Source organism: Crocuta crocuta, unplaced genomic scaffold (genome assembly GCF_008692635.1).
Source record: "Crocuta crocuta isolate KB4526 unplaced genomic scaffold, BGI_CrCroc_1.0 scaffold36, whole genome shotgun sequence".
NCBI lineage: Eukaryota > Metazoa > Chordata > Mammalia > Carnivora > Hyaenidae > Crocuta > Crocuta crocuta.
In genome coordinates this window covers 22,133,267-22,151,007 of record NW_027532203.1, presented here as the reverse complement: position 1 = coordinate 22,151,007, position 17,741 = coordinate 22,133,267, and the positions used below count along the sequence as shown (strand labels likewise).

The 17,741-nt window shown below is 35.6% G+C and overlaps 1 protein-coding gene across 2 annotated transcripts in view; it reads left to right on the top strand.

Moving 5' to 3' along the window:
* The window catches only part of PIK3C3 (phosphatidylinositol 3-kinase catalytic subunit type 3), a 146,337-nt gene that overhangs the window by 71,915 nt on the left and 56,681 nt on the right, over positions 1–17,741 (top strand). For both annotated transcript variants that reach the window (XM_077777615.1, XM_077777613.1), the window contains 4 exons: positions 2,365–2,519; positions 4,100–4,190; positions 10,394–10,461; positions 16,533–16,638. In XM_077777615.1, coding sequence (XP_077633741.1) covers positions 2,365–2,519; positions 4,100–4,190; positions 10,394–10,461; positions 16,533–16,638 — 420 coding nt within the window. The remainder of the gene's footprint in view (positions 1–2,364; positions 2,520–4,099; positions 4,191–10,393; positions 10,462–16,532; positions 16,639–17,741) is intronic.

Sequence of the window (17,741 nt, the reverse complement as noted above, 5' to 3'; positions counted from 1 at the left end):
TATACTCAGTAGCATTTTTGAAGCATGCCTTGGTAATGAGGGCTAGTGGTGAAACTCAAATACTTAATTCTCCTGAGAAAGATAATTGTCCTTAAATATACTAATAAATTTTTTGTTATGAAATTCACTTTTTTTACCTTAGAAAAAGCATACCTATTGCTATTAGATGTCCTAAGTCTCAAAAGAATAGTAGAAAATTAGTGTTTATGACTTCAGTTAAAAAATGGTTTTGGGGCACCTGGATGGCTCAGTCAGTTAAACTCTATTTTTTTTTTTTAATATTTTTATTTATTTCTAGGAGAGAGAGAGACAGCGTGAGCAGGGGAGGGTCAGAGAGAGAGGGAGACACAGACTCTGAAATAGGCTTCAGGCTCTGAGCTGGCAGTCAGCACAGAGCCCGACGCGGGGCTTGAACCCACGAACCGCGAGATCATGACCCAAGCGAAAGTCGGATGCTTAACCGACTAAGCCATCCAGGTGCCCCTCAGTCAGTTAAACTCTTGATTTTGGGTTAGGTAGTGGTCTTATGCTTTGTAAAATCGAGCTTTGCATGGGGCTCTGTGCTGACAGCCTGCTTGGGATTCTTTTTCTCTCCTTCTCTGCCCATCCTGCTTGCATACTCTCTCTCTCAAAATACATAAATAAACATTTTAAAAAATGGTTTTTAAAGAACAAAAAACTGTAGAGGTGCTCTGATACAGGCATTTGATTTCTCTGGCCACTGACATTGATATATTTGAATATGAATGAATAAGCCATATAAACTTTCATTTAATTTTTTGAGACAAAATCATAGTTAGTCATGAAATCCTGTGTATTATTCCCCTGTCACTATTTAGATAATGATAAAAATATTCACTATGTCAATGTAAGAAAAAAGTTATGAAAAAAAAGAAATACAGTAGAGTATTAAGTAAATGAAAATAGGTTGTTGGGAGTGGTCTTTGTCCTCATGGAGTTTGCAATAAACTGGAGAAGATCAAGAGTAAATAAGGAAATAACTACAAATTCTATAGCTGTTACAAATAAGGAAGGAAAGTGTGGACCCTGACTGAAGTTCTGACTGGGGATTTCACTTGGCTTATGAGCGTAAAGACGCGACTAAGATTGAGGTGGTAGTCAGATTATGAGTTTTGAGGGGCTAATTAGGTGAGTAGCAACTAGAACTTGAAGATAATTGTACTTTTAAAAAAGTGTTGGGAGTTTTGTGGATTTCTTCATTTTATAATTATTTTTAAAAGTAGGGTTTTTGGACTTTTCTTTCTTTTTTTAAATTTATTTTTATGTTTTATTATTTTTGAGAGAGAGAGAGAGACCGTGAGCAGGGGTCAGAGAGAGAGAGAGAGGAAGACACAGAATTCGAAGACAGCCTCCAGGCTCTGAGCTAGCTGTCGGCACAGAGCCCGACGCCGGGCTTGAACCCATGAACCGTGAGATCATGACCTGAACCGATGTGGACACTTAACTGACTGAGCCATGCAGGCGCCCCAGGACTTTTCTTAGTAGTCATTGGGGAAGGGCTAAGAACTACATTTATAGAGAGTAAGATACGAAGCATATCCATCCTAAACATTAAACTGAAAGAGTCTTTTTACGTTAAGGGAAAACTAGGAAAAGTAAAACTACTTTGGTGCTTTTGAGTCCTAAGTATCCCATTAATTGTCAATAGCAGTATAGGAAATTTAACCTTAGGCATTTGTTTTTTCAAGCCATTATTGCTAGTTGGCAGGAAAGTAAGCTTTTCCCTTAACCAAGAGTGTTAAAAATTAAAATGTTTTATAAGATTTTTGCATTTAAGAAGCAACCCAAATTCTCTAAAACCTGAGCTTTCAAGGAGAAAACAAGAAGGAAGATCTCAGGATTCAAAAAAATCCTAACCAGAAAAGCTTATGAAACAGAAATTTTTTTGAGAACTTGAAAATTTGGAGTTTCTTTTGAAATCTTAGGACATAAAATGTTGTAATCTGATCTATTGATGTAAAAAAGATACTTCCTAAATTTTTTAGTTTTACACGAACCATCTTAATCCTTGTTTTGGTTTTTGCTTTTCTTTTTGGATACTACTTTAAATGAGGCATTTATTGGCCATTTACTCTGTGCCAGTCACTGTTCTGTGACTTTCTTCTGTTAACTGATTTAAATGTCACAACTCATCCTTAAGGTCTATATGATTATGTCCATTTTACAGATGAGGACCCCATGAGGCACCAAGAGGTTAAATAACCTAGTAACTTGCCGAAGGTAGCACAGCTGATAAGTGGTAGATGAAACTAAACTGTTAGCTTGATATTTAAGAATAAATGATGTCTATAATCAGTTGCATTTGTTTTTCTAATATTAGCTTATTTTTTGTTTGTTTTCCAGGATTTGTTGATGTACCTATTACAGCTGGTCCAAGCTCTCAAATATGAAAATTTTGATGACATAAAGAATGGATTAGAACCTACCAAGAAGGATAGTCAGGGTTCAGTGTCAGAGAGTGTGTCAAATTCTGGAATAAATTCTGCAGAAATAGATAGGTATGGATATCCAGGGAGGACTTATGTTCAAATCTTAGTCTCCCGTCTTTTCAAACTTCTCCTTTCCTTTTCCCCCAGATGTACCAAGACCTCGTTGGTACGGAGTTTAAAGTTTTACCATTAAATGTGGCATATGCACTCATAGAACACAAATTATTATATTACAGAGCAATGGTTTGCAAGCTGTGGAGTCAGAATACTTGAGTGAAAATCCATTATCACTCTTGATTCTTGACTCTTGATCTTGACTCTGCCACTTACTAGCTGTGTAAGGTGCATATTCTCTGTGTGGCACCAGTTTCTCATCTTAAAAATGGGGATATAATAATAGTGATCTTTGAGGGTTGTTGGAAGATTAAATGAGTTATTATACGTAAAGCATTTAAGGTAGTGCTTGGTAAGGGTTCAAAACTGTTCATGCAAAAATAGAAAGGGTGGGACATGGTAGTGGACTCAAATATTTTATTGTAAAGTTTATGTTTTACACCTTTATGCTTTGCACTTTTTTTAGTAGTCATAATAAAAAAGAAATACCATAGTACTTGAATTAAAAGCTGTTAACAATAATAACAGTTAAGAACTCTCACCTCTGTAGCAGACACTGTGAAGGGGTCCACAGACATTAAGTCATTTTAATAATCCTCTGAAGTAGGTATTCATATCTGTAATTTAGAAATGAGGGACTAAACAGTGCAGGGTCTTACATCCTGCAAATGTAGAGTTGATTCCTAAGCTCATGTTCTTTGTACTTCGCCATTTTGCTTTTCATGAAGTCTTAAAAAATTAGATATAAATAGGAACCTTTTGGTGAGAAACCTGAGGTTCAGTGATTCTGTGAAGGTCATGAGATTTGTTAATGACAGATGAGATCTAATTCAGATTTCCTGAATTAGTTTAAGGATTACAATTATCACATGGGCTCCAGTTTGTATATCTGAATTTTTCACTATGATTATGATACTGCTGTTTTTATCTTCTGTGTTTCATTTGAAGAAGAGCTGAAAAATGGGAAAGATCATTTTTTTCTTCCGTATGCTGCTTTATATTTTTTGTTTTTAAGAGAACAGACCATTGGCTTTGTCTCCCATTATACATTGGAGGCCTTCAATCTCCAGTCATGCTTATTTACCTTCTTCCTTTCTTCTGCCACCTAGAATATTATCATAGAAGTCTATTAAGATTTTATGACACAATGTAAACTGTAACTGAGTATTTCCCAATTATGATCTGCTGCCACTTCTATATTTTTTAAAAAGATAAAAAAAGAGATGGGCTGGTCTTGTTGTCAGATATGCTTGGGAAATGGTGGTTTAAATTAAAATGGGCTTTTTAAAAAACTACAGTACTTATTAAAAACCTTGATACACCAGCTTGCACAAAAATCTTCCAAGAAGTCTGTTGCCCATATTTTTTGACTATAGGCTTTTTCCAGGAGATAATGTGACTCCAGTGTTACACAGAACATGCTTTAGGAAGTAGTACTTTAATCAGATGCAACTGAGGTGAACTGTACTTAAAAATGTATATCTTCTCTAACAGAGTATTTTAGCTATCTGTGATGTCTCCTGTTACTTTTTCAGCTCACAAATTATAACCAGCCCTCTTCCACCAGTGTCTTCCCCTCCTCCTGCATCTAAAACAAAAGACAGTTCAGATGGTGAAAATCTAGAGGTGAGTACAATGCTTTTCAGGTTTCCTACAGGAGAAATCTTATTTTATGTTGGCTTTTAAAACATTGATTTTGATTAATAAATGAAATATTGCAACCTTATTAAATAACTTATTTTATGATGCATGTTTATGACATTTCAGCTCAACAAAAGGTGCCAGATAATCTTCAATTCAAGGCATTTTATTGGTGCTTTGGGCATATAAATGGATTAGTAAGCAATGTGAAAATAAACTGGGTTTAAATATTTTAGTAAGGAAACTCAGAATATTTATTGTTAACATTTATATGAATATTACTGTAATTGTTGGTATTTGTGATTACATTGTAGAAATGTATGACTTTGACACTGGGGCTTATATACTTAGTAGCTGTTTTTAACTCATACCAAAAAATTAAGTGAAATTCCTCTAAATAAGTAGACTGATTTTTGAGATAAAATAGACCAAATAGGCTCGTACTACTCTGAAAGGTGCTTTTGGAAGTATATTTGCAGAAGCTGATGTAGTATGTTGTTGAATTTCTCCCTAAGACTTCTTCTGATTTGAAAAGAACTTTTCACATCTCTGATGTTGAAAACAAATAATGCATGCTTTGATACTAGAAAGTTCAGCTGATTTTTTAAATGTATATGCATATTGCTTTTAGTCAAATTTTAGGAGTTAATGTTGATGAATGAATTATTTCCTGCTTTTATTACTGTTAACTAGAGTTTGATATCTGCCTACTTTTTGCTAGAATAGAAAGTACCAAAAAAAGAATTTTACATTATGGGATCATAGAATCCTTAAGGGAGCCCTGTAAGGAACCATTTAGCTCCAGTTTAATTGTTTTGCCTTTTCAAAGCTAAGGTACATATAGATTGATTCAATAATTCATTCTTTCACACACGTTTTTAAAAGTTTATTTTTTAAAAGTTTTTATTATTTTATATTAAAATTTTTCTTTATGTTTATTTTTGAGAGAGAGAGAGAGTGTGTGTGTATTAGTGGGGGAGAGACAGAGAGAGAGACACACACACAAAATCTGAAATAGGCTGTGTGCTCTGAGCTGTCAGTATAGAGCCCAATGCGGGGCTTGAACTCTTGAACCATGAGATCATGACATGAGCTGAAGTTGTATACTTAACCAACTGAGCCACCCAGGTGCACTTTAATTTATTTTGAGAGAGAGGGAGGGGAGAAAGAATCCCAAGCAGGGTCTGCACTGTCAATGCGGAGCCTGATGTGAGGTTTGAACTCAGGAGCCCTGCGATCATGACTTGAGCTGAAACCGAGTCAGATGCTTAATCGACAACCAACAAGGCGTCCCTCACACACATTTTTATTTTTAAATATTTTATTTATTTCTAGGAGAGAGAGAGAGACAGCGTGAGTAGGGGAGGGTCAGAGAGAGAGGGAGTCACAGACCGAAACAGGCTCCAGGCTCTGAGCTGGCAGTCAGCACAGAGCCCGACGCGGGGCCCAAACCCACGAACCGTGAGATCATGACCTAAGCGAAAGTCGGACGCTTAACCGACTAAGCCACCCAGGTGGCCCTCTCACACATATTTTTTGAGCTCTTAGTACATACCAGAAACTATTCAAGGTGCTGGGGATGGTACAGGAGAGAACAAAACAATCAAAATCTTTGTCTTCATGGAGCTTGTATTCTGGCATTCGGGTTGATGATAATGATACTTATATATAGTAGAAAAGATAATATCTACTTTTTAAGGAAAAATTAATCAGAGAAGGATGATACAGGGGTGTTGAGGTGGGGTTAGACAGGTGCAGTTTTGAAAAGCAGTCAGGGAAAGCCTCCCTGGAAAAGTAACCTATTTTGTAAAGGTGATAGAGGTGAGGGAATAACCATCTGGGTGGCCTGGGGAGAAGAGCATGTGAAGCAGAGGGAACAACCAGTTTAAAGGCCAGAGCTTAAGTGTGTGAGGAACAGCAGAGGATGCCTAGCTCCAGAGAGTGAGCAGAGGGGAGCGTGGGAGAAGAATGAGTCCAGGAAAGAGTGGGAGAATAGTCATGCAGCAGGGCCTTGTAGGCCATGTTACCAAATGACTTTTACTGGGAAACTTGAAATAATCCACATAAGACTTGTTGGTGGCTTGAACTAGGGCAGTTTACAGTGAAGAGTGTGTGAGGTGATTGGATTCTGAATGTTATATTCATAATACAGTTTTACATACTGTCACTCGAACTTAAGGCTAAAAATAAAAACAGTTCTTATATATTTCTGATTACTTCTGTTGTGAAAGAAGATACATTCCCTAATTGTTGGTTATACACCATTGTACATGTCTTTTTGACTTGTCTGTTATTACTCAGCTAAATAGTTTCTTAAAGGGTTTATGTAATTCAAGCTTTCCCAGAAAGCACTGGGACTTATTTTGAGTTCTTTTCCCCTCCCTTTTCATGTATTGCCCCCAGCTGTGTAATAATACTGTACAAACAGTCATCACCTTTAAGGTACTTCTAAATGATTAAGTGTTTAGAGGTGTCAAGGTATTATCTGACTAAGCTGAAATTCCCTCTCTCATCACTGCAGATAACTTACATTCTTGTCTTCTCTCTGACACTTGAAGAGTGCCTTGCCTTTTCCCATCTTTTCTTTCCCTGTTCTTAGGGTTTTAGGAAACCGATATGTATGTCTGGTCAAGTGTTAGAAATAAAATAGAAACTCAGGGGTGCATGAGTGGCTCAGTCAGATAAACATCCGACTTTGGCTCAGGTCATGATCTCAAGGTCTGTGAGTTTGAGCACCACATGGAGCTCTGTGCTGACAGCTCAGATCCTGGAACCTGCTTCTGATTCTGTGTCTCCCTTCTCTCTGCTCCTCCCCCACTCATGCTCTGTCTCTCTCTTAAAAATAAACATTAAAAATAATTTTAAAAATATAAATAAAATAGAACTCAATCTCATTGCTCACATATGGTCATTTTCTGTAAATTCCCTGGATTCTTGAAAAGAAGATATATTCCCCAATTGTCGGGTACACCATTATACATTTTTGACTAGAACAAGCGTGAAGCTTTTCTGTGTTTGCTATCTTAAGAATTAGGTTAAAATTCCCTCTGTATTCTGGTAGAATTGTCAATCCCTTCCCCCCCACCCCCTGCCCTGGTTGATGTTTGCTTTAAACATTTGGAAACTGTTTTATTAGGTGCATTTAAGTAAATTGAATGTTTTATCACTGTTCATTAGTAACCTTTATATTTAATCATAATTTTTGCTTTAAAGTCTGTTTTGTTTGATAGTAATGGAACTTTGTCTTGATCAGTGTTCACTGGTACACTTTTCAGTCTTTTTATTTCAGGTTTTCTCTGGAAAACATGCAGCTAGAGTTTGTTTTTCAATCCTGTTTAACACTATTGTCTTTTAACTGAAACTCTTATCCCATTTTTATTGTGTTTACAGCTCTATATGGATTTATTTCCATGTGGTGGTATTTTTCTCTCCTTAAATATTTTTTCTTTGCTCTCTTTGGTTGGATCCCCTCCCTATCGTTTGTCTCTACCCCCAGCTTGGAGGTTATGTTGTCTCTATCAATTCTTTAACTGGCTGTTTTAGGTATTTTAACATCTATCTTTTAATTTTGGCATAAGAAGTATTGTCCTAATTATTTAATTCCCTAATTAGATATTATTGTTATACATAGTAGTAATAAGTACTTAGAGGTATTTACCTGTGTTTTTATTTACTGTTTCTTTTTGTATCTTTGACCTTTAATATGAGGTCGTTTTTTTCCCTAAAATATATTTTTTCCTAGTTTAAAAATTTTTTAAATTGTTTACCCAAATTGAGTTTAAAAATTTATAGTATGTTTATATATACTAACAAGTAGTACATTTGTTTCACAGATATTTTTATATTTAATTCTTCCCTGTTTATGCTCTATAAATTGTTTTTTTAATGAAAAAAGCATACTGTCAAAAGAAATATATATTTTCTATTCAAGTATACATGTAAAACCATATAAGAGCATAATGTCCTTCTCAGAAAGTCAGATAAACTTCAGGCTTAGACTCTACCTGTTAAATTCATGGTTTCAGTATTATGGCTTTCTGATTGAGGCATTTCCTTACTGGACATTTAAATGTTGCCCATTTAAAATCTACTGCTGAGGTTGTATCTCTAAAATTAGAGATAAAATTCTTGCCACCTCTGATAGCATCTGACATACCTGCTCTGTGATAACAGCCTTTTATTACTAGAGCTTACTTTCTGAATACCCCTACTGTATAGACACTTCTAATCCATTGATCTCTATTCCTTTTTTTTTTTTTTTTGTTCATCAGCCCCCTTCAATATTTGCTTTCCTTTGGCTCAACATTTTAATTTTTTAATCATTTTTAACATTTTAATCATTTTTTTGTTAGTACCTTCAGTTTCCCTAGTGAAATTGCAACTATTGATAAGCCTAATTAATTATCTAATTGCTTTATGCTTGAATATTGCTGAAGAAAAGCACATAGCCTAGCATGTTGGCATTACTATAAATTCATGATCACAGACATCAGGTGGATACTCAATGCTGTTTGCCATCATACATTTCTCTCAGTGGGCTGGGTTGCTCTCCCTGCTCTGTGATGGCTCCTTCCTACTTTTTCTCTTCTATTCTTCATGCCCTGCCTTGCACTTATTGGAAACAAATAGAAGTCACTAAGTAAGAATGGTCTCAATTTCCTATCACCAGAATTTACAGAATCCTTTTCCATCCTTCCCTTCTGTTTTCTTACACAGAAGTATAACACCCTTTAAAGATAGGCTCTCTTATGTCAGTATCTCCCATCTGAAAAATTCAGAAATGAAACAAACAAAACAAAAACTCTTCCTTGGCACCACATCCTTTGAAACAGCTTTATGATCAAGCTTCTAAAAGGATTTGTTTATACAAACTGACTCTTCTTCCTTTCTTTCCATTCTTTAACTCACATCATTCTTGCCTTTGCTTCCCATCTTTATATCAGAATTTACTTTGCTAAAGTTGGAAATGACTTTAATGTTTGTGGTTATATATATTTCTCAGTTCCTTTTTTGCAGTATTTAGCAAAGTAAATGGCTCCCTTCTTGAATGACTCTTCTCATGGTTTAGATGCTACCATACAGCCCATGTTTTCCTCCTCACCTCTCTGGCTGTGCCTTCTCAATTCTCTTTCTCAGCACTTTGTCTGCTGCCTGACATCTTAATGTTCCTCAAGGTCCTCTTCTAGTCTCAATTTATACTCTTGCCCCAGGTTGTACTGATAATCTCAAATTTATGTATCTTGTACATTTCTCTCATCTGAGTTTTAGATTCATATATCCAGAAACCTACTTAATCTCCCTTCATTGTATATCTGGCAGACATTTCAAAGTTAGTATTTTAAAATACAATTTTCTCTCCCCACACTCCAGCCTGTTCTTCGGCTGGAATTTCCATCTGTCATGTAGCAGATCAGCCCATTTGCTAATGGGAGTTACTGTCCATTCTTTTCTTTCCTTCTTCTTTTCCATCAGCAAGTCTTATTAATTATACTTCCCAAATGTTTTAAAAATCTGTTTTTTTCTCTAAATCTTCACTCTCAAGGGTCACTCTTGTTGACTACTCTAATAGCATCCTAACTGATCTCAGGCCTATACTCCTCAGAGCAACTGGTATCATTTTAATAAAACGGAAATCAGATCATCTCATTCTCCTGCTTAAGACTTTTTGTTCAGTATCCATTGCTTTGCAGACAAAATCCTTACTGAATAGTATGACCTTAAAAGTCTTGCACAATTGGGCTTTGCCTGCTTTTTTAGCCTCCTTTACTTCCATGTTCACCATATTTTAGCTCTACCAGGCCTCTTTAAAATTTCTTTAACAGTCAAGTCTAGGGCTTCTGTACATAGTATCATTTTGGTCTTGCCTAATACACCTCCGCATCGTGGCCTTTTCTGACCTCCTGTGATCTGAATTATTCCTCTCACTTTCTTTGATGTCTCTCTTCTCCACTAAATGCTAAACTCTAGTAGGACTAGTAACTCTGTGAACCATGATGTTGTTAACCTCTCATATATTGCTTCATTTAGAATAAATATTGGATGAAGGTATGGGGGGGAATAGTTGGATGTGTGAAAATCTGATTTGTGACAAGAGCTATGCAGATGAAAATGATAGACAAGGGTAGACTCTCTTCTTCCCTTGTTATTAGCAGATGGTAATAAATATACATTTCTTTTAATTCTTTCAGCAAGATCTCTGTACCTTCTTGATATCAAGAGCCTGCAAAAACTCAACACTGGCTAATTACTTATACTGGTATGTGAAATAACTTTCTGTTTATTTTCTTATTACTGGTTAGGAGTAATTTTTCCCTATACTGTAAACATAAAGGCAGTTTAAAATCAGGTATACGAAGTCATCGAAAGCCTATGTGCAGTACTTACATCTATCTGGCTGTATTTCTTAACAACTGTGCTCATGGAAATGCTTGTTGGCTCCACTGTTTCTCTTCCTTTTACTGATTTTTCAGGATCTCAGGTAAAAATGGGTAATGGATTTTGCAGTTGGATGTCTGTTTGCCTTTTATGTTATTTAAGTAAAGTATGATACATCAAAATCCTTCAGAAGTGTGCATTTTCACATTATTTACCAAAACATTGGAGTAATGCAAACATAGGAAGTTGGAATTTGAAGTCACCTCTCTCATTGATGAAGAACCTGAGGCAGAGGCATGATGTAACTGAATTGAGCAGAACTTCAGTTAGAATTAGATCATTTATTTAGCACTTTGCCATTTACAGAATGCTTTCAGTGACCTTTTCTCACTGTTTCCATGAAGTTAAATAGGACAAGTAGAATTATCTGTATTTTACATAAGAAAGGTTCCCTTGATTGAGTTGAAGGAAGAGAAACTAAGACCATAGAAAGGCTGACTTCCCGAGACACAATATGAAGCCTGGTTCCCTTTATCTGTCACAGAATATTAAAGTGTAAAGGACAAGTAGCTTAAGCCCCAGTGACTAATATTTTGGTTCAATAAAAGAAAGCACTAGGATTAAACACTAGACAAGAGAGCCTTATTCAGTTTTATAGAGCAAACGAAGGGCCAAGCCAGCTGGGCCAGACTTACCTGAAACCTTTTGTACATTCAGAAGTGTTTAAACTTTTTGACATAGTAGATAGTATTTAACTATGGAAATTATCTCTGATCTAAAATACTCCTTGACAGTGTTTATTTGAACAGTACAAATGAAGAGATACTCATTCTGAAAGCTCATTATTTTTGAAATATAATGAGGCATTTTGCTTTCCATGAAGAAATGAAACAAAATATTGTCTTGTTTTAGACTGATTCTGGAAAACTGTCCTGTGGGTCCAATCAAGCCTTAACTTCATTCTCTCACTCTCCAAACATATAATATTATTCTGGACACTGCCTTTGTAGCCAAGAAATAGGCAACTAAATCAGAGGAATCTTCTACAAACACAGGTGTCCATTATGGACATAAACAGTAAATAATTGTTTAAATTTTAACGTTTATGGTTCCCTTTACAATGAAGAAAAACTATCAACAATTATAACTAAATCTGTCATTTTCCCCCTTGCACTGCTCTGAAACCTGTGATTTTTTTTTTTCCTATTGGTCTAAGGAGAAAAATAGCTCCTTACTTTTGCTTTATCGGTTTAATACAATATTCATAATTCTACATTTCTCCCACAATAAATTTTAGTATGTTCCTGAAAAACACCCACAGAATGTTTTGTCTCGTTGTTAATTACTATTTTTATTTTGAAAAGTTTACTTGGAAATGCACACATTACCAAATAACTAGTATTTCCTTTTAATGTAATCTGTTGCTTTCTAATGTTCTTCATATTCCAATCTAATTTCTTAAATGTATGTCCATTCACTGGTGTTATGGAAAATTTCCTCGTGAACATCTAAGTAAATATTTAAAAGGAAATTTAAAAAAATGTAGCGCACAGCATATTGCCAACGTTTTGAGTAAGTACTTATAAGCTTCTTAGGTATTTTAAAATTAAGTTTTATATATTTTTTAAGTCATTTACTGAGAATTCTTTTACAGAGATTTTTATTTTCTTGCCACATTTGTGAAGAGTTTTCTCTGGCTCAGAATTTATAGTCTAGAGTAGTCACTATTCTGAGAGCTACGTGTGCATATACTGATTATGTGGTGTTTTAAAATGCTGTACTGGGATTTAACTGTAGACCAGATTTCATTGTAAAATCTGAAATTAGTTGTGATAGAACCTTTGGTCTCTTATTTCAAGTAGGAAGAGTTTTCAAACCATTCTGAAAACAGTTAAACAGTAGGAAACCTGTTAGATGAACAATTTCCAACAAGGCAACAGTTTCCATTCAGAAAGAGCTCTTTGTTTTCTCCATAGATGATAAACAAAGCACAACTCCAACTCCCAGTCTTATAAGCATTCCATCAAACTTAGATTTGATTTGTGTTTTCCCACTATATCTCTGATTCATTGAAGCAATAGCATGTGCTATGTCTATTCCTTCTCTGAGGAGTAATTGTTTTTCCTGTGTTTACGGTCTGCGTATTACATATTCAGAAATACTCAATGGGGAGAAAAAAGCTATTGATGGTGCTTCTAACGTTGGTAGACACTGCTTTTGTGATTGTTGGGTGAAAATATGGAAAATAATTTCAGTACATGGTTTAAAATGATCATTCTCTTCCTTTGAACATGGACAGAATAGTATAAAAATATTAACCAAATGTAACAAATTCAAGGCCTCTCTCACTCTCAGGGTACTCTTATTTTAACAAATGTATGAAAATGAAAATTTTAATTGATTGTGCTATTCCTTCTGAACATTGAATTTCCTTTTTCATTTGTTCCCTTTCCAGTGATTTAAATGGGATTCCTGCTATAGCTGAATCCTTAGGGGCCTATAGTTGTGCAGACAATCCTTTTAAAATGAATAGTGTCAACCTTTTAAGCCACAGAGGGGAGTTACAGTCTCCAATCTGTAAAGTGTTGGGCATCAAGATCTATAAATCGTTCCACTTTTTTATTTTTATAGCTATTCCAGTATGTTGAAATTGAAAGTAAACTTTGGATGCTTTGACATGTTTTTCTATAACTTTTAAGACCTTTCAAGGTAATAAAGGTTATTTACCCCACAAAATGAAATTGCCAGGAAGCAGGTAGTCTCCTGATGTCATCTTACAATGGGTACCTGAGCAGTTTTGTCTGGATTTCTACTTGAAGATGATAGGTTTCAAGGGAATACCATAGATAGAATGCTTTGTAGAATCTACTTACTGCCGTGACCAGAGGATTCGGCAATAGTTCAAATCTACGTCGTTTAGTCTTGATCAAATTTGTCCTTCATATATAATTGTCATAATATAAATGGCACCGTCATCTGTATTTTAGATGGACTTTTCTTTTTGTAGGAGAACTTAGGTTTGGAAGATTTTTGACCTTTATCATGAGCATCAGTGTAGACCCTCAGTCAGAGGAAATAGCTGTGACCATTGTGTGTTTACTTGGTGGTCAGGGAGACCTGAACAAAGCAGTGGAACCTATTTGTTCTGGTTCTCAGTATTGTTCATTTGGAAGTGAATTTCTTTGTAAACACACAGAAAAAGACAATTGATATACTAAAGTGATGGAGATAGTCAAGGACTTTAAAGAATGGGAAGGTCTGGAGAGGTTTTGAATACGACTGTGTTGACAGTTTTATAGTTTAGAATCACTGTCTACTTAACGCTTCCAGGTGGTGTGCTGAAATGACAAACATTCCGGAATACTGTGAATAGGAAATAGGAGTTTTATCTTAAGTGTTATAGCTTATTCATCTACCACAGAGCTGTTGAGTGAAACTTTCTGCAGTGATGGAAATTATCTATAATGCTGCACATATTGGCTACTGAGCACCTGAAATGTAGAGTGTGTGATTGAAAAACTGTATTTTTAGTTTCATTTAATTTTAATTAATTTTATTAGTATAAATACTATTTAGTCATATGTATCCTATGGCTGTAGAAGGCTTTCTTGATTCAAGATTCAAGAACGCCTTCTTGAATTTTTGGCTTAGAACTCCTGTTAGGAACATGATATGGTGGCTGTAAGGGCATGTTTCAGTTCTTCATTCCACTTTACAGAAAATTCTAGGTTGTACAACTCTAGGACTTCAAAACAGCTGCTATTATCACGGTAAACCATTGCACTGGTTGGCTAGGAGAGGAGGTAGAGAGGCTTTTACTTTTATCAATCATTAAAATTTTTCTGTGTGTAAGACTATTACAGGGATGTCATCAGGGATTACTGAAAAATTTTAAGATAGGGCTTATGGCATCAGTTTCTTTATAACCTATGAAGGGAACTAAGAGTTAAACATGTGAAACAGTGATGAGTAAGGTAACATCAACACAAGTTGTCTGAGAGGCAAGGCCTATTCTAGGAAGTTAGAGAAGGAGGAATTCGTCAGGGTCTGTGAAGACTTCCTAGAAGAGATTAAGTGTCTTCTGTACTTAAAGGGTGAGTAGAATATGGAAAGATGGAGATGGGAAGGTTTTCTGGACATTACTGCAACATGAGCAAAAGCATCAAGTGGTTGTATACTAGGAGTAGTTAGGGGACTGACCTGACTGGATAGTGGAAGTTTGAACCAGATGCTTGGGGCCACAGAAACTGTTTTAAAATAGTAGTCAAGGGGCACCTGGGTGGCTCATTTGGTTAAGTGTGTGACTTCGGCTCAGGTCATCATCTTGTGGTTTGTGATTTCTAGCTCTGCATTAGGCTCTGTGACAGCTCAGAGCTTGGAGCCTGCTTCAGATTCTGTGTCTACTTCTCTCTCTGCCCTTTCCAGGCTCGTGCTCTATCTGTATCTCAAAAATAAATAAATATTAAAATTTTAAATAGTAGCCAAGAGAGAACCATTGATGTTTTTGTTAATGCAGGTGGAACATTATGAAGATAGTTTAAAGAAGAAAAATTTAGGAGGCTCCTAGGTGGCTCAGTCAGTTGAGCACCCGACTCTTGATTTTGGCTCAGGTCATGATCTCATGGTTGTGAGATCAACTCTCATGTCCATTACACACGGAGGATGGAACCTGCTTAAGATTCTGTCTTTCTCAGGGGGCCTGGGTGGCTCAGTCAGTTAAGCATCCGACTTTAGCTCAGGTCATGATCTCATAGTTCATGAGTTCAAGCCCCGCATTGGGCTCTGTGCTGACAGCTCAGAGCCTGGAGCTTGCTTCGGATTCTGTGCCTCCCTTTTTCTCTGCCCTTTCCCTGCTCATGCTCGTTCTCAAAAATAAATGAATATTAAAAAATTGATCCACTTAAATCAATTTAAAGCCTCACAATCTAGCTTTTGTTATTTAAAGAAAAATGAAATAGAACAGAGTAGCAAATATTAACATATTGTTTATTGACTGTTTGTGAAACTTTATTTCATTTTTGGGCGTTTGTGTACACCTATGTGGCTGTGTGTTCTTAGTTGTGATACAAAATGTGTTTGTTAGGATGGCCTGTTCCCATCAGAAGAGTTAGAAAACATTGGTGTCTAAGATCTAATTCAGAACAGTGGTTATGACTTGACAACTGTATAAGCAGTTCATGTATAAGAATATATTAAAAATTTCTTTAACCCTCTTAAACCACAATTTTGTGATACACAAGATTATATATGGATTTTTTGAGAAATGGGGAGATTGGATGGGAAGAAATCAATTTAAAATTATATTTATTTTGCAGAAGTATGTTAATGAGAAGTTAGATTCAGAGTAGTTTTCAGTATAAGAGAGCCATATGTAATACCATAAGTATTATAGAGATTATGAAAATATTATTTGAGTTACTTGGTAGACAGGTAAGCTTGGATGATTTCTGAAGATAGTAATGCTGTATGTACCTTATAAAGTATTAGGAGAAAATGTTGGCATCAAAAGAGCATCTAGACTATTACACAAATTAAGGCATTATTGTTATTAATTTACTTTTTTATAAATGGTTGTGTATGTGTCCTGCTTTTCCACTTATAATTTTTTAAAGTTTTTAAACTTTTTTAATTTTGAGAGAGAGAGGGAGAAAAAGAGTGTTTGTGCGAGAGAGAGACGAGAGAGAGAGATCCCTAAGCAGGCTCCACATTGTCAGTGCAGAGCCCAGTGCAGGGGTTGAACTCCCAAACCGTGAGAGTCAAAATCAAGAGTCAGATGCTTAATCCACTGAGCCACCCAGGTGCCCCTCATTTTCCACTTTTAAAGACTGATGAAAAATATGTTTCATTACTTCCATTTATTTTTGCAAATGTGAATTAATCAGGTTTTGTGGAAAAGAATATATATTTACAAAATGAATCTGAGTCTCATTTCACCTATTATGAATTTTTAAGGTATGTGATAGTGGAATGTGAAGATCAGGACACTCAGCAGAGAGATCCAAAGACCCATGAGATGTACTTAAATGTGATGAGACGATTCAGCCAAGCGTTGTTGAAGGTAACCATTTAATGTAGGGGGTGCCAAAAACACCATTCATGAGCCACATCTGGTCTGTTGCCTGTTTTGTATATCCCATGAGCTAAGGGTGGTTTTGATGTTTTTAAATGGTTGAAAAAAATAAAAAGAATAATACTTGAGACGTTTGAAAATTATTTGAAATTCAAATTTTGGTGTTTGGAATATGATCATGTTCATTTATTCTCATATTGTTTATGGCCACTTTTGCACTGCAATAGCAGTTGAATAGTTGAAATGGAAACTTTATGGCCAACGAAACCTAAAATATTCTTGATCTTTTACAGGAAGTTCGTTGACCCCTGATTTAATGGAATAAACCTATACATGTAACAAATTCCAAAGCTTTACTTTTTTATTTCTCTGTCTTTTTTATTTTGTTTATCAAGACTGGGTACATTTTTAGAAATCTGACAATGGTCGTATTGCAGGTACTTACTACATAACTTATATTTTTCCTTCTTAAACAGTTGTTAAAATCTACGTAAAGCCATTTTCTCCTCTTTGGTGTTGGTTTTCTTAAAGCACTGTGGCACCATTCAGCCAGCAGAGGGCGCATGGGCAGTGAGAACTGTCACATCAATGATCTGTGATTTTCTACGGAATTGTGTTACTTCACAGCATCTTTTATCTGCAGTTTAATGTTTCATGTTCTTAAAAATTTAAATCCCATCTTATTGAGCTCTTTGAGCCTAAACGTTTCTATATTTCTCAGAGCTTCTCTGCATTCAGCTTATTGATAGGTAAGTCCTTGGTTGTCTCTTCTAACCTCAGTCTGTCACAGCTTTTGTCATCTCGTGAAGAAACTTCACTTCCTCTGGGCTTAAACTTCCTCACTTTCAAAATGAGCATGATAACATTTGCCTTTATACTGATAAGCCACCCTTATCTCTGTTATTGGGAAGATCAAATGAGAAAAAGTATTTTATAATACTTTATGAACTGGGAATGCACTACATAAGACTATGGCATTTAATTTTTATAACTTACACTTTACTAAGCAAGCATGCATTGTGTTGCTGTTTGAGTACTTTGCTTTTTTTCTCCCCCACAATAGAGTTTTAGTTCCTTGAAGGTGATAATTG